The sequence below is a fragment of the Macaca nemestrina genome, chromosome 7 (assembly GCF_043159975.1).
Source record: "Macaca nemestrina isolate mMacNem1 chromosome 7, mMacNem.hap1, whole genome shotgun sequence".
NCBI lineage: Eukaryota > Metazoa > Chordata > Mammalia > Primates > Cercopithecidae > Macaca > Macaca nemestrina.
Window position 1 is genome coordinate 35,215,106 of NC_092131.1, and position 26,181 is coordinate 35,241,286.

The window sequence follows — 26,181 nt, forward strand, 5'->3', positions numbered from 1 at the left end:
TTAAGTTATTTGGAAACAGTTTGATGTTTTCTTGTCTTGCTTTTAAGATTTGTTAGGTGGAGTCGGAGCAGTACTTAGTCTAGAGCTGCAAAGTATTGCCTATTAGTGAGGCAAGGTCTTTCTACTGTACTCTACCCAGTACCCCATGAGTCATATGGTTTTCCATATTGGCTGGTGGAAACAGACTATTTTCGCCCCCTTGTGCACACCAAGCGCTGTTACCTCTAATCTTTTTGGGTAGTTCTTTCTGCAGTCCTGCCTAGTTTCCTCACAAGCATACATGGATCAATGCTAACCTGAATACTTGAAGGGGACCCTCTGTGGATCTCCACGTTCTTTGTGCAGCTCTCTTTTGTCGACCCTTCTGTTGCTTGGGTTCTAGTCACTGTGGTCTCCTCAGACTCTTGGTATTTTCTCTTCAACTCAAACGTGGGGACTCTGTAGGGCTCCACCTGTATTCCTCCTCCTTATGTTCCAGTCTGGAGACTCTCTTAAGGCTGTATGCTTGGGCAATCACAGGGCTTATCTTGCTTGTTTTCAGTGTCTCAGGAATCACTGTCCTTCAATGCCTGATGTTCATTGTCTTCAAAACTGTTGTTGATTTATTTCTTCCTCTCTTTTGGTTTTAGGTGGGAGCTAAATCTGGTCTTTATACTCCATCTTAGTCAGAAATAGATATGCTTTTTATTTTAATTTAATTTTACTTTATAATTGTGTAAAATATTTGCATGGTTCTAATGGTATATTATGAGAAAGTCTAGCGTATCTTCACTTTTACCCTGTTTCTTCTTCCTATAGGCAATTCCTCTTCTTCCTTCTCTTTTTCTTCTTGCTATTATTATTTTATTTTTGCTCTCTCTAGGTAATTTTTTTTTTTAGCTTTTCTCTTATACTCCCTTAAAAAAACATACAAACACACCACACATATATATTTGTCTGAATATGTGTGTATCCCCATTTGTTAAATAAATGATAGTGTGTTATATACATAACAGCCATCCTTTATTATCCACTGGGAATTGGTTCTAGGACCCCAGAAGGTACCAAAATCTGTGGGTGCTCAAGTCCCTTATATAAAATGGCATAGGCATATTTGCATATAACCTACACACATTCTCCCATATTCCTTAAATCATTTTTAGATTACTTATAATACCTAATACAATGTAAATGCTATGTAAATAGTTGTTATACTGTATTTTTTAAAAAATGTATTTTAAATTGTTGTATTGTCATTTTCTATTTGGAAACTTTGATCCTGTTACCTGGTTCTGAGCAGGGGTAGTCACTACCTCTTTCCTACAACTCTTGTTCCTCTTTAGTTCCTCGTCTTCTTGGTTAGCTCCCCTTCAAACCCAAGCAGATATATGGGATGCAGGATTGGGATGTAGCTGTTTGCTGTTGGAACAGAGGGTGGACAAATTGGTATAACTTATAGGAAGATAGATTTTGATTCAAAATAAGGTCATGGTGAATCTCTTTATCACAGACAGTAAGAGTTGGCCGACAGTGGGACACTCTGTCCCGTGACGTAATAAATTCTTCATTGAAGGGAAGTTTCGGGGGCAGCTGCGGGTCCACCTCTCTGAGATCCTGCAGGGAGAGGGCCTTTCCCTGGGAGGACTTGAACTGCAGTTCAGCTCTGGATGGGGAAAGATGAAACTACTTCAGTTTTTTTCTTCCCCATTTCAATTGCTGTTCCTATCCCTTATCATCCTCCCTCTTTCCCTCCCTCCCTCCCTCCTTCCCTCCCTCCCTCCCTCCCTCCCTCCCTCCCTCCCTCCCTCCCTCCCTCCCTCCCTCCCTTCCTTCCTTCCTTCCTTCCTTCCTTCCTTCCTTCCTTCCTTCCTTCCTTCCTTCCTTCCTTCCTTCCTTCCTTCTTTCTCTCTTTCTCTCTTTCTTTCTTCTTGACAGAATCTTGCTCTGTCATGTAGGCTGGAGTGCAGTGGGTTCAACCCTCCTGGGTTCAAGCAGTTCTCCTGCCTCAGCCTCCCAAGTAGCTGAGATTACAGGCATGCACCACCACACCGGCTAATTTTTGTATTTTTGGTAGAGGTGAGGTTTCACCATGTTGGCCAGACTGGTCTTGAACTCCTGGGCATAAGTGATCTGCCAGCCTTGGCTTCCCAAAAGTGCTGGGATTACAGACATCAGCCACTGTACCCGGCCACTCTTCCCTCTCTTTTCTCTCCCATTTCATCTTCTAAATTTTGCATAGCTCATGCTTTGTCTGTGAGAGATGCCCAGAACCCTCAGGATCCACCTGCTGAACTTGTGCAGTGTACGTTACCAGCTATATTCATCTGCTGACCATAAAGGCATCAAGCCTTTCATTGCCAGATGTTTCCATGGAGCCAGTTCTCTCAGCAAGTGTGTGAGTTTCTGATTGTGTGTGTGTCTGTGTGCATCACGTTTGTGCTTACACATGGGCATGAGTGTTGTAGCTGGAGTTGCAGCTCAAAATAACAGAAAAGGAGTTTGCTCAGTGGGGTATGTGAAGTGATGGGTAGCAGTGGCCTTGGTTACCAGGGAAGACTGGTTTCCCCTCTTGTCTTCGGCCACTTGTTTCCCCTCCTTCATATCCCCTCCCCAGCCCTGGGCTCACTCCCCAAGGTTAATTTTCCTCACAGCAGCTGTGACTCCATCCTCCTTCCCCACCTCCATCTACCATACATGCACACACACGAACACATATGCACACACACACACGCTTTGAGTTATGTGCCTCCTGTTCTAATGAGATAAACAACATAAGTCTCATGGGGCCCTGCTCTTCCCTCTGTAAGTGGAACTCCAGCACTGAACGTGTTGTTCCTATAAAGGAACCCTGGTGTCTGTCAGCCTGGTGAGGAGGGCAAGGAAGGGGCCAAGGAGCCCCAGGGGAGCTCTTGGGACCATTTGCTTGTTGTGATGAGGTGGATTCAAAGCAGACATGAAACAGAAGGCTGTTTCTACCCTCATGGCTAAAGAATCAAGTGGCAGCTTGGTGGATGGGGCGGGGGTCCGTCCTGTTGCATGGGTGTGGAGTCCAAGACTAGGTCAGCTAACTTGTGACAGTTAAAAACTGACATCTGTCATCTTTATGGATATAGAGAGCTTTCTCTTGAATATAAGTGAATCCCCATGACAGCCCCTAGGAGGTAGGTATTAATGTTATTAATGCCCTTGTCGTACAGCTGAGGCAATAGGCTCAGAAAGGTGTTAGGATGTTTCCCAGGACTCACGTGCTTTTCCTTTGCACTGCAGAGCGTCTCCGATCCAGCAGAGAAAGAATGAAACAAAAACAGCCCCTTCTTCTGGAGATTCGAACTAGCTGCTAAAATGAATTCTCCCAGAAGAATGGGCCTAAAGCTCCAAGCAGAGTGGCCTGGGGCTTCTCTGGTACCGCTGACCGTCAAGCACAGTGACTGCTGTCTCAGGGAGGGTGTAGGACCTGGTCAAGTGTGGACACTTTTGCACTCTTGCCATGTAGACCTTTAGGGGGCTGCTGGTGGGGCCAGCTCGCTCTTACTTACCTGTGTTTGATTGGGTTGGAAGCACCATGAAGCGGCCTCTGGGCTACGAAGGAAACCTAAGGCCCAGAGACGGCCGTGGGAGGAGTGGGGGTGCAGGGAGCTCTGACCTCAGGCCTGAGCCTTCACTTCTGGAGTCCCTCTTGGGTGGTTTGGATCTGGGTGGATGAGTCCCCTGGAGCCAGGAACAGCAGGGCCAATGGTCATTCAATTCTGACATTTCTGAGTGCAGGTCAGCTCTGGATTCTAAGAACCAAGGGGTGGGGAGGTCAGAATCTCCAACTTGCTCGCAATCTTGCAACCTGTGGAGCAGCTGTGTGATTAAACATAAAGAGACCTGAATATTTTCGTTCCTTTAATGCTGGGATAATTGACTCTGTCTTAGACCCATCCCGATAAATGGGTAGAGTTGACTGGTAAAAATGAAAATGAATGAATGAGTATATAGCAATGAAAGTTACATAGATTTTCTCTGCAAAGGTGAAGAATGAAGCCAGTTTCCCTTCTTAACTTTTAAGGGCCCTGAAATGGAAGACAGCAGATGGAAATCAGGTGCTGATGTTTCCTGAGCCCATGGTCCTAGGTGTGTGCAGTGACACTTTTGTGGTAGGCCGCCTGCATCCAGCAGCTGTCATGTGCCACATTTACCTGCAGAAGACAGAGTTGTGACTTTAAAGGGAAGCTGCAACATATTCGTTCATTAATTCAATGAGTATTTAGTTTGGTTCCGCTCTGTGTCGGGCACAGTTCTGATTCTGGGATTTCTGACAAGAACAAGACAGAAAAGTCCTTGTCCTCATTAGGCTTTTCTTCCTATTGGGGGTTGGTTGGCTTGCTGGTTTATTATGGGGATTATTAGACACTCTCTTCAAGACTGCAAATCACCTAGCCAGTCTGAAAATTACCTAGCCAGTCTCAAATACCTGCCTTTTCACCCCTCAGCCTCCTCCCCACCCCATTTCCCTGGGAATAGTCTGTGGCCTAGCATGGAGAAGCCCCTGTTCCTCCGGTGGAACTCTGTGGTTCCACCGGAGCCACAGAGTTGTTGTCTGGTGAGCAGGAAGGCTCCTCATGGTGCTTGGCATGCAGCATGGTGTCAAAGGCCACTCACACACACGGTGTGGCATGTGAGCCCAGCCCCTGGCCTCCTGCCTGTTTTTTTTTTTTTTGTAAGGCCAGGCACATAGGGTGGGATATAGAGGTATGCGGGCTCTGCAGGTCATGTGGCCTGGTCACCACAGTGGGCTTATGTTCTCATGGGGGCTACACAAGGCTCCATTTGCCTGCAGTGAGCTGCCAGCAGCCGGAGGTGGGAGATGCCTCTGAGTAGATCTAGTGTTTTTGGTTCTGTCTCTTTGCGATGCTTCTCAATCCAGGCTGTCCATACGGTAGGCCAACTGACTACTGCTCCATTTTGAAGGAAACCTGCTTAACCTGGATCCGGATGGAGGGGCGGTGGATAGAGATCCACTGCTTTGGAGACATTGCAAAGGTCCCTCTTGTCTGAAGGTTCAGTTGGTGATCTCTCCAGGCAGGAGAGCAGAATTGGGTTTGGTGAAGGCAATGGCTCTTGTTGGCATGTGCTTGCTGAACAGCATGGTGGAGCTGACAGAGCCAGGGTCCTGGGGTCAGATGACCTAGATTCAGCCTTGCCACTGCCAGCAATCAGCTTCGTGATGTTGACAAGTCACTTCTCTCTGGGCTTCAGCTCCCTCTCCTTGTGAATGACAGGGTTAGTTAGGGTCGTTTCCAAGGCCCCTTCCAGCCTGGAGCCTTTAATCTTTACATTGTCTCTGTCCACAGGCCTTGCCCCGGGCCAACTGTATACATACCCTGCCCGCTGCTGGCGCAAGAAGAGACGATTGCACCCACCTGAAGATCCAAAGCTGCGGCTGCTGGAGATAAAACCTGGTCAGTGCGCTCTGGAGCTTGGTTGGGTCCGTGGTGGGAAAGGTGGGAGGACTGGGCTGGGCCCAGGACAAGGTTGGTTTACTCCTTTGTCCATAGAGCTAAGTTTTCCGGGAGAGGGAACATGCCCACATTGTGCTCAAGGGTGCACCTCTGTGCCTGCTGAGTAGAAACATGACCACGCGTACACCCGAGCTTTTCTCCCCTCTGGGTGTCTCGTGCCTTCCCTTTGCCACCCCAGGGGAGGAAAGCAAGCAAGCAGGAGCAGCATGGGACCAGTTCCAGGATGACTTTCCCGACAGAACTGAAGGCTGTGCAGCTCTTTCGGGTCATGTGATACCTTTCTTGTGGCCTCAAGTAAAGAAATCTTGGCTCAGTTTGTATATTTCTGAGGAGAAGAGAGTACACTGTGGACCCTCTACCCCTTACCCTGTATGAGCTTTGGAGCATCTTACACAAAAAGGGGTCAGTTCACTAAAAATTGCACTTACTTTGGATGCGGATGGAAGAGTTTGAGTTTAAAATTTACCCGAGTGACGCAGATTGCTTTGTGGCCACACAGAAGGAATTGGTGGGGTTATGTTTATACTGATCTAATATATATACATTATTGAGACGGAGTCTAGCTTTGTTGCCCAGGCTGGAGTGCAGTTGTGTGATCTCCGCTCACTGCAACGTCCGCCTCCCGAGTTCAAGTGATTCTCCTGCCTCAGCCTCCCAAGTAGCTGGGATTACAAGTGTGCACCACCACTCCCAGCTAATTTTTGTGTTTTTAGTAGAGACAGTGTTTCACCATGTTGGCCAGGCCGGTCTTGAACTCTTGGCCTCAAGCGATCCACCTACTTGGCCTCCCAAATTGTTGGGATTATAGGCATGAGCCACCGTGCCTGGCCTATGCTAATCTAATATCACACTTCTGACTATGTGGCTGTCTTCAGACCTGTGTCTGTGTTGCAGCAAGTCAAGTGATTACCCTAGGCCCTTAGCTTTAAAGCCATCTTTGTTTTTGAGGGTGCCAGGCTGGGATATGACTCAGGGTGGTAGGGACAGTGCTGTTCAGTGGTGCAAATAGAGTTGACATACTTCCTCCCACTGTCACCAAAGCATTGCAGACTGTCAAGGCTGGCTGCCTGGCAATGGTACCTCACTCCTTCCTTTCAACACTGGTCCCTTAAGCTGACTTTGCTCTGCAAAAGCTCTACCTACAGTTCCAGGGTTACGACTGCTTTGATTGTTCACTTCAATTCACTTGAGTAGAAGTTTTATTTGTTTATTTTATTTGTTAGGGGTGAGTGGGCTCCAGATTCTTCAATATGCTCTCTCCCAGGTCTCTAGGGTCCTTATACCAATTTACAGACCCTTGCAAATACTCCAGGGTGATGACCGAGGTTGTCCCAACCCCCGCCTTGTTGCAGGTTGTAGGAGATCATCAGGGTCTCCTAGACCAGCACGATGCAATAGAAATATAATGCAAGCCACATGTGTCGTTTTACTTTGTCTACTAGTTACATTAAAAAAAGGAAAAAGAAACAGGGAAATGAATTTCAATCATATATTCCATTTAACTCAACATATCAAAAACATCATTTCAGCATGTCATCAATATAAAAATTATGAGATCGTTTATGATCTTTTTTGGTACTCTTTTTGAATTCCGTTGTGTATTTTACACATCCCCACATCTCTTTTTGGACTAGCCACAGTTCAAGCACTCAGTAGACACATGTGACTAGTGGTGACCGTATTGATCAGTGTGGTTCTAGACCTACATTCAAAGTGCGGTCCTGACCAGCAGCGGCAGCATCACCTGGGGCTTGTCAGACGTGCAGAAGCATGGTCCTCGCTCCCGACCTGCTGCATCAGAACTTGCATTTTATCATGATCTCCTGGAGTGCATCCCCAGAATGCATGATGAAGTGTGAGAAATGCTGGTCTCGAAGACTTATAGGTAGCTAGACTACAAGTCACCCTGGCATGACCATAAGCACGAAAAAAGTCTTAAGTAATTTTTAAATTAAAAACTTTTAAAATTTATTTGACTTTGAGTAGGTAATACAGTTACATGTACAGTTTTTATTTTATTTTATGTTTTTATTTTTGTTTAGAGGATAGGGTCACACTCTGTTGCCCAGTCTGGTGTGCAGTGGCTCCAAAGAGCTCACTAGAGCCTCCAACTCCTGAGCTCAAGCGCTCCTTCCACCTTAGCCTCCTCAGTATGTGGGGACTACAAGTGCATGCCACCATGTCTGGCTAATTTTGTCTTTTCTGTAGAGACAAGGTCTCACTCTGCTACTCAGGCTAGTCTTAAACTCCTGGCTTCAGATAATCCTCCTGCCTCGGTCTCCCAGAATGCTAAGATTACAGGCAGGAGCTACTGTGCCTGGCAGTTACATATTTTGACATTCAAAAGATAAAAGGATATACTGTATCATGAAAAATAAGACCCAGTCTCTCCAAAGGTAATCAATAGTAGCAGTTTTTTTTTTTTTTAGATTCCTTCAAGAGATAATTCATGCATGCACCAGGAATTAAATCTATCTAGCTTTCCCTCCTCTTTTTACACAGCACAACCACTTTGGGTTTTGCACTTTTCAATTAAAAATGTGTCTTAGATATTGTCCACAGCAAAATGTAAAGAGTTTCTTCATTTCTTTTCTGTAATTACATAATATTCCATCGTATGAATGTACCACAATTTGTTTAACTGGCTGTTCTCAATTTTTGTTTCTAAATTTTCCAATTTAACCAGTGATGCAATGAATATTTTGCGTGTATATGAGGATGTCTCACATGTAAGTTGTCAATTTAAAGGGTTTTATTATAAGTGCTTGACACGTTTTAAATTATTAGTCTTTATTCTTAACATTTCTGTAAAAGTCTTGGTTAAGAACAATTTTTATCAGACTAATTAGGTCTCCTTTTATAGAAGCAAAGACGTTTAGCACTACACAATACCTTAGATATCACTAACTCCGATTCCTTATTTTATTAGAGTCTAGACAGTTTAATAAACTTGTTCAAAGTCACACAGCAATTTGTGTGGGTCCAGCAGAAAATCTAGGTTGCCTGATTTCACTGTTCAATGCTTTTTCTGCTTCCTCATACTATTGATAGGTATACTAACTTAAACTTTAGCAAGGCTTCTTCTCTTAAAAACTTTATTTTATGATTATAAAACTAATATATAAATTATTAAAATAACCAAGAGATAGTTGAAATTCCTTTAGTCATAAACATTGGAAGTTCAAGTCAAGCAATTTTAAGCAGAAAAAGGGAAGTTGGCTCATGTACCAGTAAATCCCCAGGTTTGTCTTGCTTCAGGCATAGCTGCATCCAGGTGCTCAAACATAGTGAGAGTAGTGAGGGCTACATGTCTCTTTCTTTCTTTCTTTCTTTCTTTCTTTCTTTCTTTCTTTCTTTCTTTCTTTCTTTCTTTCTTTTCTTTTCTTTTCTTTTCTTTCTTTTCTTTCTTTTCTTTCTTTTCTTTCCCTTCCTTCCTTCCTTCCTTTCTTCCTTCCTTCCTTCCTTCCTTCCTTCCTTCCTTCCCTCCCTTTCTTTTTCTTTCTCTTTCTTCCTTTCTTCCTTTCTTCCTTTCTTCCTTCCTTCCTTCCTTCCTTCCTTCCTTCCTTCCTTCCTTCCTTCCTTCCTTCCTTCCTTCCTTCCTTCCTTCTTTCTTTCTTTCTTTCTTTCTTTCTTTCTTTCTTTCTTTCTTTCTTTCTTTCTTTCTTTCTTTCTTTCTTTCCTTCCTTCCTTCCTTCCTTCCTTCCTTCCTTCCTTCCTTCTTTCTTTCCTTCTTTCCTTCTTTCTCTCTTCCTTCCTTCCTCCCTCCCTCCTTCCCTTCCCTTCCCTTCCTTGCTTCTTTCTTGCTTTCTTTCTTTTTCTTTCTTGCTTTCAACAGGATCTCACTCTGTCACCCCAGCTGCAGTGGCACAATCACAGCTCACTGCAGCCTCAACTTCCCCAGATGGCAGCAGGCAAAGAGAGAGCTTGTGCAGAGAAACTCTTGTTTTTAAAACCATCAGATCTCGTGAGACCCATTCACTAGAATGAGAACAGCATGGGAAAGACCCACCTCCATGATTCAGTTATCTCCCACTGGGTTCTTCCCACATTGTGGGAGTTAGGGGAGCTATGAGATGAGATATGCATGGGGACACAGAGCCAAGCCATATCATTCCACCCTGGACCCTCCCAAATCTCATATCTTCACATTTCAAAACCAATCATGCCTTCCTAACAGTCTCCCAAAGTCTGAACTCATTTCAGCATTAACTCAGAAGTCCACAGTCCAAAGTCTCATCCGAGACAAGGCAAGTCCTTCCATCTATGAACCTGTAAAATCAGAAGCAAGTTAGTTACTTCCTAGATACAATGGGGGTACAGGCACTAGATAAATACAGCCATTCCAAGTGGGAGAAATTGGCCAAAACAAAGGGGCTACAGGTCCCATTCAAGTTTGAAATCCAGCATGACAGTCAAATCTTAAAACTCCAAAATGATCTCCTTTTACTCCATATCTCACATCCAGGTCATGCTGGTGCAAGAGTTGAGTTCCCATGATCTTGGACAACTCTGCCCCTGTGGCTTTGCAGGGTATAGCCTTTCTCCTGGCTGCTTTCATGGGCTGGCGTTGAGTGTCTGTGACTTTTCCAGGTGCAAGGTGCAAGCTGTCAGTGGATCTACCATTCTGGGATCTGGAGGATGGTGGCCCTCTTCTCACAGCTCCACTCAGTGATGCCCCAGTAGGGACTCTGTGTGGGGGCTCCCACCCGACATTTCCCTTTCACACTGCCCTAGAAGAGGTTCTCCATGAGGACCCCACCCCTACAGAAAACTTCTGCCTGGGCATCCAGGCATTTCCATACATCTTCTGAAATCTAGGCAGAGGTTTCCAAACTTCAGTTCTTGACTTCTGTGTACTCACAGGCTCAACACCACATGGAAGCTGTCAAGGCTTGAGGCTTGCACCCTCTGAAGCCACAGCCTGAGCTCTGCATTGGCCCCTTTCAGCCACAGCCGGAGCAGCGGGGACACAGGGCACCAAGTCCCTAGGCTGCACATAGCAGAAGGACCCTGAGTCCAGCCCACAAAACCATTTCTTCCTCCTAAAGCTCCGGGCCTGTGATGGGAGAGGCTGCTGTGAAGACCTCTGACATGCCCTGGAGACATTTTCCTCATTGTCTTGGGGATTAATATTGGGCTTCTTGTTACTTGTGCAAATTTCTGTAGCCAGCTTGAATTTCTCCTCAGAAGATGGATTTTTTTTTTTTTTTGCATTGTTAGGCTGCAAATTTTCCATACTTTTATGCTCTGCTTCCCTTATAAAACTGAATGCCTTTAATAGCACCCAAGTCACCTCTTGAATGCTTTGCTGCTTAGAAATTTTTTCCACCAGATACCCTAATCATCTCTCTCAAATTCAACATTCCACGAATCTCTAGGGCAGGGGCAAAATGCCCCCAGTCTCTTTGGTAACACACAACAAGAGTCACCCTTGCTCTAATTCCCGACAAGTTTCTCATCTCCATCTGAGACCACCTTAACCTGGACTTTATTGTCCATATGACTATCAGCATTTGGGGCAAAGCCATTCAACAAGTCTCTAGGAAGTTCCAAACTTTCCCACATTTTCCTGTCTTCTTCTGAGTCCTCCAAACTTTTCCAACCTCTGCCTGTTACCCAGTTGCAAAGTTACTTCCATATTTTTGGGTATCTTTTCAGCAATGCCCCACTCTACTGGTATCAATTTACTGCATTAGTCTGTTTTCACGCGGCTGATAAACACATACCTGAGACTGGGTAATTTACAAAAGAAAGGGGTTTATTGGACTTACAGTTCCATGTGGCTGGGAAGGCCTCACAATCATGGTGGAAGGCAAAGAGGAGCAATCCACATCTTACATGGATGGCAGCAGGCAAAGAGAGAGCTTGCACAGAGAAATTCTTGTGTTTAAAACCATCAGACCTCATGAGACCCATTCACTATCATGAGAACAGCACGGGAAAGACCCGCCCCCATGATGTGAGCATCTCCCACTGGGTCCCTCCCACAACACGTGGTAATTATGGAAGCTGCAAGATGAGATTTGGGTGGGGACACAGAACCAAACCATATCACCCAGCTAAATTTTTTTTTTTAATAGAGATGGGTGTCTCACTATGTTGCCCAGCCTGGTTGCAAACTCCTGGCCTCAAGTGATCCTCCTGCCTTGGGCCTCCCAAAGTGCTGGGATTACAGGGATCAGCCACCACACCCAGCCAGTCTCTGTGTACCTCTAACACTCTCTTCTCCTCATAGGGCAAGTGAGGGGGCTGCCAGCAGCTCCAGTCTCAGCACATACCATACCCAAAAGAAAGGCAGTCCCCCTCAACAACTGTGGCAGAGGAGGCCTAGGAAGGACAGATTAGCTGGCTGGGGTTATTTCCCCCCAACACCAATCGCTGCCACCCAGGAGATAGGACACTCTGGTTAATCATCATCATCATAACCAGAGTCTGAAGAGCACGCTGTAGTTCATACAGCATTTTCTTTCATGTCAGCTCCTTGGTCCCTACCATAGCCCTGGGAGGTAGAGAGGGAAGGAAGAGGTAAGAGGGTTGTGAGCCCATTTTAGAGGTGAGGGAAATCAGGCTGTGGACAGAGCCAAGGAGAATTTTCTGTGCTGCTCATGTATCTGAGAAGCCCATGTTGGTGGGACTGAGGCAGGCAGCTATTTCTCGAGTATTTGTGCCTTCTGCCTAAAGACATTTACTTTGGGCACACTGGCCTGCCAGTGTTTATGCCCGGCCTGTGGACGAACGTGGAGCAGCTGAGTTCACAGCTGGCTTTGGCCATGCCCTGTTATCGGGCCTGCCGTGACATGCAAGGGGAAGGGAAAGGAAGAACCTAGGACTAGCAGTTTGCTGTAGCCAAGTCCCCACCTGCACATGGTGTCTTGTATCTGTGATCATTTGAGAGGCTTCTTCAGCCTCTGCCCAAGCATGAGGCAGAAGTGGCTAGACCAGATTTCCAGTGGTGAAAGTTCACCCCAGGGATGGGCAGGGTCCTGGGGAAGGGCCCCATCTGCAGAGACAGGTGCCAGCCTTTGTGATGATCGGCCCTCAGGGGAAAAGTTGGGTTCCCCCAAGGCAGGCTTACTCCTCCACACCAGTCCCCAGATGCTGAGAAGCAATGAACAGCCGGGGCTGGAATGAGTCACATGGCAGAGCACCTTCTCAGAGGAACTTGTTCCCCTCTTTGGGTAAACAGACCTACTACTAGGCCTACTAAAAACACAAAAACAACCCCCACAAACCCTAGGCCAGATGCTTGTCATTTCCAAATCCTATTCTGAGTCTGAACAGCCGGGGCTGCGCCTGGCTCCCAGAATGTACCACCACGCCAGCCTGCAGCTGTGGGTGGTGAATGAAGAGGATGTCGGAGTGCCCTGGAGTCAGTGGTTACGAGCCTCAGCCTGGTACCTCCAAGCAGCCAGGGCCCATCTAGAGAATGAGAAACAGAGCAGTCAAAGAAATGTACCCACTGTCTTCCCAGAGGTGACGCAAGTTTGCATTTCAATTTTTTGCGGAGGCCAAAATTTCAGAAGAGTGACTTCATCCAGGGCCTCGGCTAGCCCATATGGTTTGTTTGTGTAAAAGTGGAGGGTGGTGCCCCCTGGGGGGTGGATGTTTACAAAATGTATGATGCCCTTTCTGGTGGGTTAGTAGAGCACGAGCTAGATCTCAGCCCCTCTTCTGTGCCCCTGCTGGGGGTCCCTTTGAGGGTACCACCTGCCCAACTTCCAGAGGCTCTGCCCTCATCATTCATAAAATGCAGTTTCCACTTGAGAGGACTCCTCCCTTTTTGGGGGTAGGTCCTCCCTCAGGAGGGCTAACAGGGCTAACTTGGGCAGTATTTTATAATGACTATCTCTTATTTTTATTCCACTTGATTTGGGCTCAAGGAGAGCTCAGTTTTTTGGCTGATACTTTGTGTGTGACTCAGGATAGAGTCACTGGCCAGAGTCTCTTGAGAATTTGCTGCAAATTCCTAGGAGGTGAGGACCATTTGCTGGGTGGACTGAGGCTGACCTTCCCAAGGAGAGGGGAGCAGGTGAAGGGAACAGAGGTGGAGATGGAGGGAGAGGCTCTCTTTTACACATTGCAACGGAATTGGTATGACCTTTTGAAGTACAATGAATAGTACCTACCGGTATTTAAAACACACATGCTCTTTGACCCAGACATTCTATTGCTAGGAACTTATTCTATAAATAAATATATGCATATAATATATATTGGATATATATTTTTTATTGTGGCATGGTTTGTAATAACAACAAAGAATGAAAACTTCCAGAAGATTCATTGATAGGGGGTTAGTTAAATATATAGTACTTGTATATTCTATGAATGGAGTATTATTTTGTCCTTTAAAATAATGAGTAGAAAAAAATGGAAAGATGTTAAAGATATATTGCTAAGTGGCATAAAAACAAAATACACAACAAAAAGCAAATGGTACAACATTGTATATAATCCTCTGGGCAAAACTTGCTGAAGAGTGATAATTTGCCCATTCTGAGCTGCATCTCTTTAAATTTATGGAAACTGGAAGGCTGAGGTTATGTTGTAAGAAACCAAACCCCAAACCAACCCACCCCTCCACCCTTGGTGCCCTTCCACCACCCAGCCCCTAAGGATGCCTGTCCTTTCCTCTTCTTCCCTCCCAGCCTCCTGTGTGAGCTCCCTGAGCTCCTTTTGATAGAAGATGCTCCAGGAATCTAGTTATGCCTAGGACTCTTGAAGCCCGCCCGGGTTCCACCATCAGTATACCCTGACATGTCCTCATCTCCTCGGGGAAGAGGGAGAACAGTCTGCCTGCTCTTTGAGAGACTGAGGGGCCACTGGCCTGGAGCAGAATTGTCTCAAGGCATGAATTTCCTTCCACATCAGAGTCCTATGGACAGTGAGGAGATGTCACAAAAAATTTATGCCAACACTCAGTTTGTCCCTCCTGTATTCCTTTCTGTCCCTGCCTGAGTCCAGCAGTGATGGGCAGGTTTCAGCAACAAAGTCCAGGGGTAACGAGGGTCAGAGTTGTCGTTGACCTCAGGTCTGCGGAGCTCTGTCAGGAAACCAGGTCAGGGCAAAGAGAGGGGGGTGCATGTTCAAGAATCTTGAGGGCTGTTGGAGAAGATCTGAGGACAGGGCCACAGAACCATCCTTTTCTGATTCAGTCCCCTGAAGCACTTTGCTCATGTGGAAGGAGTGGACATTCCAGGCTGGAAAGTGCGGAGTTGGGCCTGGGTGACATGCCAAGACCCCATCTCTACAAAAAATAGAAAAATCAGCCAGGTGTAGTGGGCACTGGTAGGGTGGCACTACTAGGGAGACTGAGGTAGGAGGATCAATGAAGTCCACGAGGTTGAGATTGCAGTGAGCTGTGATTGCACCACTGCTCTCCAGCCTGGGTGACAGAGGGAGACCCTGTCTCAAAAAAAGTGGGGAGCTGGGTCTTGGCTGACATCGAGTCATTTGTTCCTGGGTGAAGTTATTCCCTCCTGGAGTGACTCCCCTGTCCTGCTGTCCTCACCCCTCCAGTGTGGTAAATGCACTATCCCACTTCTGTTTCTTTTGTTGTTGTTGTGTTTTTTTTTTGTTTTTTTTTTTTTGTTTTGTTTTTTGTTTTTTGTTTTTTGAGATGAGTCTCACTCTGTCACCCAAGCCGGAGGGCAGTGGCATGATCTCGGCTCATTGCAAGCTCTGCCTCCTGAGTTCATGCCATTCTCCTGCCTCAGCCTCCCGAGAAGCTGGGACTACAGGTGCCCGCCACCATGCCCAGCTAATTTTTTGTATTTTTAGTAGAGACAGAGTTTCACCGTAGTCTCGATCTCCTGACCTCATGATCCACCCGCCTCAGCCTCCCAAAGTGCTGGGATTACAGGCATCAGCCACCATGCCCAGCCCTGTTTCTTTACTATTTGCTGAAAATAAAAATCTGTCTGCATGGGGTAGGAAGGGCCTGAGACCTGGGAAGAGCTCTTTGGAATTTGAAAGTGTTCTCGGTGTCCCTGGACCTATGTGTTTCTCACGGCAAACGTCGCCCCTCCAGTCGGTCTTAAATAAACATCTTGCAACCTCCTACTTGCCTGGGCGTCTGAAGGACAACACACACAACATTATTTCTCCCCACTGACTGACAATTGAGTTCAGTGTTCTCTGCAGCTTTCACTTGGCCACAGAGGCAAACGCAAGGTGTTTCATGATGTAGACATCACAATTCTACAACACGAAGACTTGGGCAGGGGCCTGGTGCCACCAAGGGGCCTCCCCCGGACCATCTCCCCAAGAAAAGGGCTCTGTCCTTGTGAAGGGGGAGTGGAGCTGGCAGAAGAGAAAGGTGGAGAGTAAATATCCACCAGAAGACCTGGGAGCACAGCAGATGTTGGGCAAAAGCCAGCTGATTAAAAAAGAGGCCTTTAACTTCACTTTCTTTCTTTTTCTTTTTTTTTTGAATGAAGAAAAGACAAAGGCTGGGAACAAACTTTTACTTGTGTCCCCTTGGAGTAAATGCCCAGATAGTCTGCTTACATCAATTTAGCATCTTTCAACCCCAGACCTTCGGTCCCCATGGTCTAGGACAGATATTATCTTCATTTTAGAGGTTGGGAAACTGCGGCACAGAATTAGGAAGCTAATTTCCCAGGGGATCGTGGTGATGCCAAGGACAGAGCCCTGCGGGGAGCCTGCTGGAGCTGGTGCCATGTTGCTTCAAGGCCCGACACACTCGCTTATCCTGGACCCGCAGATGAAAAGGGCTTTAGAGTTGCCGCTCCTCCCGCACCTGGAATGCACCTGAGGCCTTGTCGATCCCTTCTGCTCCAGGACACTCGGGGAGCAGCCTGGCTCTTTGCCACCCTTGCCGAATTCCGAGGGTGATGGGAGGGAGGGCAGCCAGGGATAGGGTTCTTTCTCTTGTGTTTTTTCTGTTTTTGGCAGTCCTTCAATGACTGGGGATGAATGACCAGGATGATCGCCCCATCACATGTTGTTGGGGGAAACTCAAACAAGAGGGCAGGCTCCCTGAAGACAGCAGTGGCTTTAGGTGACCCAAAGCAGAGAGGGACATAGACTGGCCAACAAGCAAGGCATAGGGGCCTGCAGAGGAGTATCCCGCAAAGGGGTTATCCAGATGGAGGGTTTGAGTCTCGCCTGCTCGAGCAGGGGTGGTGAGGCCTGCTTCACCCGCCCAGGGTGCTGTCCCTGCTGCGCCGAACTGCCAGAACTCTACAGATGGGAGCAGGCTGCGGCCAACTTCCCCAGCTTTTGAAAATCCTGCATCTTAATTAGTTCCCTACTGCTTCTGTACATGGCCCACATTTTAATAGTCTCCAGGCTTCTCCACCATTTGCTCTCTGATGTTCAGTGCGATTTCTCTTCTCCTCAAGACAGTGCCCCTGGCTCCTCCGACACCCTCCCAGTCCCGGAACAACTTAAGGAACGCCGAGGTGCCAAGCATGTAACCTGAGATTGATGAGCCTGTCAGCGGCTCCTTCTGCCCCCAGCCTTCCCCCTCTGCCGTGTGCTCTTCAGATGGATGAGCCAGGCGGGGGTGGGCAAGAGGGGGGAGATGGAGGAAGGGACCCGTGGAGCCTCGAGCCAGGTGTGAGCCAATGGACAATGCGACCTTCTCCCGGCCTGCAGAGGAGTCTGGCTGTGTCCTTCCGAAGGGGAAGGACGCCCCGGCTCCCACCCCCATCTGTCAGTGCTTATCTGTCTCTGGGCAGGGGGGGTTGCCTGAGCTTGGTACGGCTGGGAGAATGGATGCCTTCAAGTGCATCAGGGGGAAATGACCAGTCATTTATCTCTTTCCTGCAGTGTCAGAGCCTGCAGCCATCCATCTGGAGGCCTGCACCGGCAGCTTCATCAGCTCTGGTTGGCCTCATGAGAAGGGGAGCTGGAGCGAGGAGGGCAGGGCATGCAGCCCCCACTCAGGCTGTGTCTATTATGTGCTGGAAGTGATCTGCTTCTTTTGCCTTCCTGTCAGTCTCAGGAAAGGAGCAGGGACTGGGGGACGAAGTCTGGATGTCCTTGGCTCTGCCCATGTTCCCCAGCTCTGCTGGTATTCTGCAGGGCTCCGGGAGCTTGGGCTGGCCAAGGAGGTGGGCCGGCAGCAGGCAGTGGGCAGGGCAGTGGCACGGCTGCTGCCAAGTGTCCATGGTCATATTTTGCTGTGGGACCTGCCAGAGCTACGTGTAGAGCATGGGTTGTGAGTTGGAGGGATCACCCAGTTATGCCATTGCCTGCTCACCTGTACCTCTGCCCACTGGGAGGTGGGCACCTCACCTGTACCTCTGCCCACTGGGAGGTGGGCACCTCACCTGTACCTCTGCCCGCTGGGAGGTGGGCACCTCACCTGTACCTCTGCCCGCTGGGAGGTGGGCACCTCACCTGTACCTCTGCCCGCTGGGAGGTGGGCACCTCACCTGTACCTCTGCCCGCTGGGAGGTGGACACCTGGATGACAAGGGCCTATCGTTTTTTCATCTGTATCCCTAGCCCCTGGCATGAGGCTTGGCACATGGTCCACGGGCAGTAAAGATTTCTAAAGGGATGAGGGGAAGAGACATATCTGGTGTTTGATCTCAACCTTGGAGAACATGACCTAGCTCTCATCATCTCCGCTGCACAGATGAGGGAGGCTCTGCCGGGGAGGAGAGGGCTGGGGCCGCTGACCTTGGCTTCCCTTGCGGTTCCCAGCCTGGCCGGGGGACCCAAGTGTTGCCATCTTGCCTCTTTGGTTCTGGGTTGTAGGGGTCATCCCTGTCCAAATATCCTTGTTCTGCTGGAGGAGAGGCACCAAACAGGGATCACAAGGCCTAGGTTCATCCCTCCACCCACTGGCTTTGTGATGTTGGACAATTTCCTAACCACTCCTACCCCAGTCCTTCATCTGTGAGATGTAGGTCACGGTGGTTTTGCAGGGTTATTCTGAGAGGGTGTGGGATGGAGGGTGGAGGACTTGGCAAGTGTGAGGAGGCACTGTGATGCCACCTCCACACTGCACTGCCGGGTGGGTCTCTGCAACACAGTGCCCGTCCCCAGCACCGACAATGAATGTGCTGCAGATAGCTCGCTGCCTCGCTGGAAAAGTGTGTGCCATCTGGCCCAGAATGGCAACTCATTCTGCCTTAGAGTCTATTCATTTTATTTTATTTATTTATTTTTAGAGACGAGCCTTGCTGTGTTCCTCAGGCTATATTTGAACTCCTGGGTTCAAGTGATCCTCCTCCTGCCCCCGCCTCCTGAGTAGCTGGGAATTCAGGCATGTGCCACCATGCCCAGCTCTGTCTTAAAGCCTTTTAAAAGCTCCCTGTCTATAGATGACCTAGAACTTGGCTGTGGGACCTCACTCCTATGTCCCAGAACTCAGCCCTGAGGCACCCATGGCCCAGGGCACAGAGATGAACTCGGAAGGCCTCCTCTCTGCATTTACTACACCTGTTAAACCGTGGTATGCCAGGCCAGGCCCATGTGGCTGGATGTTTTTCCCTGCCCTTGGGCTAGGCTGGTCCACTTTCTTCTTGAAGAACCATTCCTCCATGGGCTCACCCTGGTATGGCTTCACACCTTTGCCCCCTTTGCACTGACACCAGCCTCCCTACTTGGCCTCCATCCTGGTTCACTGGTGGGGAAGCCCCCTGCTCAGGGGACTGCTCCCCAGTGCCTACTGCCCCCAGGACACATCTGAGAACCACAGTGTAAGTACCATGAGGACAGAGCTCTGTCCATATTGTGCATAGCTCCCTCCTCAAGCACCAGACTCATTAAGAGGCTCAAAACATTTTGCAGTAACTCCTCACTGGTCACCCCACATCTGCTCCGACACCCTTCACTTATTCTCAGAGTGATTCTGTTAACATGTAGGCATCATTATATCATGCTTTGCTCAACACCTCCAGCGCCTTGCCATTGCACTTGGGTGGACACCAACATTCTTGCAGGTGCCTACATGGCCTTCAGTGTCCCTGTAGCTCCCCAAGCTGGTCTCCTATCATCCCCCTGGCTCACCCTGCTCCAGGCAGATGGGCCGGCTTCAGAGCTTTTGCACTGAAGGCTCCTTCGCCTGGAACGTCTTTGCCTGGATGTCAGCGAAGCCCCCTCCCTCTCTTCCTTCAGGCTTGCACTTTCCTGGCCACATTTAAAAGTGCAACCCCCTCCCATCACCCTGACACTCCAACTTCTCCTCCTTGGCTCTGTTTTTCCTCCAAAGCACCGATTACCATCTGTCACACTGAAGGTTTCACTTGTTTGCTTCATGCATTGTTTCTCTCCTGCTAGAATATAAATTCTATGAGGGCTGGGATTTTTGTCTCTTTTCTTCAGAGTCATTGTCCCAGCACCTAGAACAGAGTCGATACATAGTAGGTGCTTGATAATTACTTGTCAAATGAAGGGATAAAGTAGATTATCTTCCATTGTGGCTCTGCCATTATTTTTTTCCCCCGAAGCTGCGGGAGCAATGGCCACCCTGGACTTGGAGCAGCACCAGTGTCTCTGCTTTCCAGCTGCGTCTCATTCTCAGCCTCTTCCATCCTCTTACCTGCCTCAGATTCCATCTGTTTCCATCCCCGCTGGGTTCATGCCCGTGGAGGGGTTAGCTGTGCCTCACTCACCATGTCTGGTGGTCTTAGAGTGTCAGAAAGGTGAGGGTTTTTTGCTGAAAAGCACAAGGAGAGGGAAACTGTAGGAGGTGGAAAGAAGGGAGCTGACACTTATTGAGCATTCTACCTGTGCCAGACACTTCACATGTGTTATCTTCTGTGGCCCCATAACACTAGTGGGAAGTGGGTTTTGTTCTCCCAGTTTTACAGATAGGAGATCAAGGCCAAGTGTGTGCTTTAGGGTAATGGAGCTGAGAGTTCACCCCAGAGCAGCTTTTTGCACTTTCCAGTTGTCTGTATTCCTTTAAACTATGCATTATTATTTTTTTTTTTTTTTTGAGGCAGTGTCTCACTCTGTCACCTAGGCTGGAGTGCAGTGGCATGATCTTGGCTCACTGCAACCTCCCCCTTCCAGGTTCAAGTGATTCTCCCACCTCAGCCCCTCGAGTCGCTAGGACTACAGGTGTGTACGATCACGCGTGGCTAATTTTTGTGTTTTTTGGTAGAGATGGGGTTTCACCACGTAGGCCAGCTGGTCTCAAAGTCCTGACCTCAAGTAATCTACCCGCCTTGCCTCCCAAAATGTTAGGATTAAAGGCATGAACCACTGCGCCCAGCCTGAATTTTTATTTATTATTATTTTTTTTCCCTCCAAACTTTATTAAGGCATAATTGACAAATAAAAATTATATATATTTATGGCATACAACGTGATGTTTAAATATATGTATACATTGTGAAATGACTAAATGAAGCTAGTTAATGTATCTGTCACTCCACATTCTTGTCATTTTTTTGTGTGTGGGTGAGAACATTTAAGATCGACTCTCTTAGCAATTTTCATTGCTAATAACTGGAGTCACCATGCTGTACAACAGATCTCCAGAACATATTCATCCTGTCTAACTGATACTCTGTACCATCTGACCAGCCTCTCCTGATTCCCTGACCTTGCCTTTGGAAATGGCTGCCCGCACTCGGTCCACTCCCACCACCCTCCCCGTCCTCACCCTCCTGGTAGCTGCATTTACCTGGTCTGCCGGCAGCTCAGTGGTGAGCTTCCTTGGGCAGTGTGGGTGTTTTTCTGTGTCTCGGGGTGGGAGAAAGCTTATCTGTGGTCCTGATATCTGGATGCTGGCACCCATCCTGGCATGTCTACTTAGGGGTGAGAGGGTAGGCACAGCCGAGGCCATATGGGGGAGGGATGAGTCCTCCTGTTGTATGGATATCCTGAGATTCTAAAGCAAGTGGTAACAGGGCCTGCGGGGTGCAGCCTGGGCGATGGGTCCTCAATGTGAACCTCATCTATTTTGAGCTTTATGAGTCACAAAACAGGGAGTCAAAGGCAGCCAAGAAAGTGGCACCCCTAGGGAATGAGCAGATGGATCCTTAGGCCTGCCACCATCTTAGGAAATCAGGTCTCTGACCCCCCTCCCCAGTCTCTTCCTCTGTGAGGTGAGAGATAACAATGCCTCCCTCCCTTCTCCCTCCTCACGAGTCTGACAGTCTGATGGGGATAAATGAAATAATGATTCTTAAGCTCCTTTCTCCTTTGTGTAAGTTGATGTATAAATCCAAGGAAATATGATGGGCTTAACTCCTCAAAATAATAAGCACTCAGACGAGAAAACTGCACGTTTGTATTTTTAAAGGAAAACTAGAGGCAGCTAAAAAAAATTGAGCACTCATGATCTAGCAGGAAGATTCTTTGCCATTGTCTGTGGGATTTCTCCCTCCCTTTTGCACCATAACTCTATCTCCAGGCCCCTGCGTCAGAGGGAGCCCATGATGGATGGACGGATGGATGTGCCTTGTCGGGGTGCTTCACCACAATTTCCCTTGGGGCAGTCTGTCTGTTGGCAGAGCACACTGCCTCCCGAAAGATGGTATCTCTTGCAAACTCGACAGCTAACAGACAGCTCCTCTCCTTGTATATTTCCCCAAAGAAGAACTGTCTTAATCTGTTTTCTATACGGCATATTTTGTTATAATCCATATACGACTCTCAGGTTTCCAATCCTCCATCCTGAGCCAAATAACGAAGGAGAAGGAGGCAGAGGCTTGGGGAGCTCATGACATTCGTGGCGTTTGCATTTTTAAATGACCTGGGATTTAATTACTCACTGTGCTCCCATGTTGCACTTTCAGACTCATCTCGCCTGCATCCTGTTAATGAGCTCGGTGGCTCCAACAACCCAGTGGAAGCTTTGCTTTCAGTGTGTTGGGTGGCAGGCTTGGGGCACCTGTGTCAAAAGCTTGTGGCTTTGATCTGCACCCAAGAGGATGGCTGCCCTGTCTGTAGCCCTGAAGAGAAGAAGCCATTGCTCTTGGCTGGACCTTTTTTTTTTTTTTGCTTTTATTTGTGCTTTTTTTTGGTTGTTTTTTTTTTAAAGACTTTCTATGCTTCAATCCTTGTTTGTCTAGGAGGTTTTTTCTTATTTAGAAACCGATTTGCTTCAGTTTGCACAGAAGCTGTCTCTGGTGTGATGGATCGTGCTGGAAGTCACCCAAGGAGTATCTCTGTTCCCAATTAGAAGTAGAGGCAGAGCTGCTTACGGGGGCCCAGGGAGGCGGCTGGCTTGGGTGACAGCTGCTGCCGCTGTGGAGAGAGTAACGATCCATGGGTTTATATCCATGTGTATAAAATCAGGCTAATTTAAAGATGAATTATGTGTGTGTTTTGGACCATTTTCTTTTAATGTTAAAGATTCAATGGCTCCTGTCGGGTTATGTGGGCCCCAAATTTGTGTGAGGTTCAAAATGAGTACACTTTAAAAAAATATTAAATCCTATATCCAGATGGGCCATAATCAAATAAAATTGAATAAATGAAATCCCTAAGGGCTCAATAGAAGTGTGTCTGGGACATACATTGTGCAAGGGCTTGAACCTGTTACCTTTCTTTCCCCTTCACTCTGGGACCTCCTGTGGTCAGGAGGCAGAGTGCACCCTGTGTGTGTTTGTAGGGAGGGATGGCTACCCTTTCACTCTGACCTTGCAGGCCTTACCCATCATGCTTTGCAACCAGGGTTTGCAGTGGTCCGCTAGAACTCTCTTGGAATGGTACTCAGCAGGTATTACGTACGCAACATTAAGAACCACAGTAAAATTCTTTCCATTTTTTGGAAGCAAAGTCATAGTCAATGTTACTTTTAATGCTGCAAACCTGCACTGTCCATTGTGGTAGCTGGTAGCCACGTGTAGCTATGGAGCACTTGAAATGTGGCTAGTCTGAATTGAGATACGCTCTAAGTGGAAAATACCCACCAGACTTTGGAGACAATGCAGATAAAAGAATGTAAAATTTGGCATCCATATTTTTATATTGATTTCATGTTGAATGGCAATGTTTTAGAAATACCAGATGAGATAAAATATCTTATTAAAATTAATGACACTTGACTTTCTTCCTTTTTGTGCATGTGACTACTAGTAAGTTAAAAATTACATAAGTGGCCCGTATTACATTTCTGTTGGACAGTGCAGCTGTAACACTGAAATAAAAACTATTCAAACTTTGGGAATTACATCTAGCATTTTTAGGATACTTACAATGCTGTGGATTCTTTACATATATGATCTAATTTTGAATCTAAGTTTTGAATAGAATAAAACAAAAATTAATAAGCCTCATCTTCTACCCTATTTAACACACTAGTTTTTTTGTGTGGATTATTTTAGAGTTTCTTTATGCAGTGCATTACCATGTTTGATTTGCCAACACTGTGAAATAGATACTATGACCACACCCATTTAACACATATGGAAATGGAGGCTTAGGTTACATAGCTAGCCCATGATCCCTTTACTAATACATGGCAAGGCTAGGGTTTGACTTCAGGGCTGTCTGAAGGCAGAATCTATAGGAGCCAATCAAATATTGTGGTAATTAGGGAAGCATGATGCCACTAAATGTCTCTGTGACCCTGGGAGAATCTCTATATCTTTCTGTGCTTCACTTTCCTGTTTAAGGGATTGGACTCTCGATGCTATTGGAGATCCCTTCTTGCTTTTTCTATTTCACTTTTCCCATTTGGTTCTGTTTTCCCTCTTGATTCTTCTACTGTGCCTATCTGGTAAAGTTTGGTTAAAGAGGACCAAGAGAGTAGATTCAATTATGGGAAAGCAGGATGGAGGCATATGTAGCAGAGGAGGAAGGAGGAGCAGGAGAAGGAAGAGGGGGAAGTTCACTATTGATGGAACATTCTATAGTTGGTAAATACTGTTGCAGAATGGGGAACATTGCATGGGGATGGTCATATAGAGCAGAACCCAAAACCATGACATGAAACTGCCCTCATCCTCAGCTAAAGATCTGCCTTTTATCCTGAAATATGGAAACTATGGAGTGAGTCTCAGAATGCAATGAAAATGCATAAAGGTTTGGACAAAGATTTTTCAAGGAAGGACCACAGAGAGACAGGGTGGAGTCCATGCAGCCTAATTAGGTGACTGGGTCTGGAGGCAGATTGAGTTCAAGGCTGGGCTTTGCCTCTTACCAACTGTGTGATATCAAGCAAGTTCTCAACCTCTACAAGCAACACTGCTCTCATCTGTAAAATGGATTAATAACTGTGCTCTTGGGTGTAGTGGGGATTGATATGTAGCAGTAACAGCTGCTAAGTTTTGAATGTTTGCTGCTTTCCAAGCCCTCTGCATGTACACGGATGTACCAAAGCCCAGTCAGGCTCAGTCTGAGCCTGTCAACCACTAATAAGAATACAATGAGTGGGGGCCCTTGTCATGATTTCAGTGACATCTCGGAAAGATCATTCAGCTGCATTCTCATCCTGCTGTGTGGCTTTTGGTGATTACTTAACTTCTCTGGGTCTCGGGTGACTCATCTACCAAATGAGATGATTGAATTAGATGATCTGTAAGGTCTTTTCTAGCTCTAAAATGCTGTACAATTCTGGGAAATAACACTAATAAATAGGATTTATTTAGTGCTGCAAAGGCTAAGGGGGATACTAAAATATAAACTTCAACTTATATGATTATAATAAGTTTGAGGGATCGTGGCCAGCTGTTCTCTTTTGACTGAGGACAGGACATGAGGCAACACACGCTAATTGCTTTAAATTAGACATTTGGAAGACTTTTCTGACTTGGGAGAAAGAGTAATATGTCATCAGAGCAGGCTGTGGAGCTGCACACCCTGAACTCATTAAAGCAGACAGTTGGCTGTTTTTCTGACACTCACCTTAAATGTAACTTCATCACACAGGCCTTCCCTGACTCCCTGATCTAAGGTATACCCCTCTACGTTTATTCTTTCACATTTCATTCTGTTGTTTTCCTCCATAGCACTTAAGACAATTCGTAATTGCATTTTGATTTTGTATTTAGCATTTAGTACCTGTCTCTTTGGATTGGAAGCCTCCTAAAGGCAGGGCCTGTCTTTATTTGGTTCGCCTCCTGTATCCCTAGTCCCAGCACAGTGGTGGTCACATGGCAGGTACTCAGTAAATATTTGTTGAATGAGTAGATGGATCCAGAGGTGGTTGATTTTGTGGTAGCGCTCCTTGATGGGAAGTGGATCCTTTGCTATGCTTTTTAGGTAAGAAAAATCCCAAAGACTTTGTCTCTCAAGAGATTTTAGATGCTGTTTCTCCTTCCCACCTTCTTTTTCTGGGGGCTGGTCACCCACGGGTGTGCATTTGTTCAGTTTTAATAGATGCCCGCGTGCCCCTTCCTCGTAGATTGGTCAGACTCTCTCTGTTTCTGGTGGAGGAAATGGAAAGTGTAGGTAGGGTTCTGCTGGAGTCGGGATAGAGCCCAGTGGAGCAGGCTCGATGGTGCTGCTCCTTCCATTTGCCCCTGCAGATCCGTGCTTTTCCGTCTTCACCCTGCTTGGACCTCAGTAGGCTGTGTGAAGGGGCCTCCCTTCCCTTCTTGCTTCCATTTAAGGTTGGTGTGTGAGAGAGGACGCAGCAGGCTGATGCAGGATGGATGGAGAGAGTGGTTGGGCTATTCCTTCCCTTGGTTCCTGGCCTCTGCAAGCCACAGCTCCTGTCCCGGGGCTCTGCTAATGGTGCTGTCTTTAGGTTCTTGCAAGCACTCTCCCTCTGTCCCTCCAAAAATAGCAGCAGTGGTCATGGCTCCTCCCCACCCTCA

General features: G+C 47.2%; 1 protein-coding gene across 11 annotated transcripts in view; it reads left to right on the forward strand.

The window, feature by feature from the left end:
* LOC105494301 (double PHD fingers 3) overlaps positions 1 to 26,181 on the forward strand; it is a 287,462-nt gene that overhangs the window by 136,838 nt on the left and 124,443 nt on the right. For all 11 annotated transcript variants that reach the window (XM_011762612.2, XM_071099914.1, XM_011762608.3 and 8 more), the window contains one exon: positions 5,316 to 5,423. In XM_011762612.2, the coding sequence (XP_011760914.1) occupies positions 5,316 to 5,423 (108 nt within the window). The remainder of the gene's footprint in view (positions 1 to 5,315; positions 5,424 to 26,181) is intronic.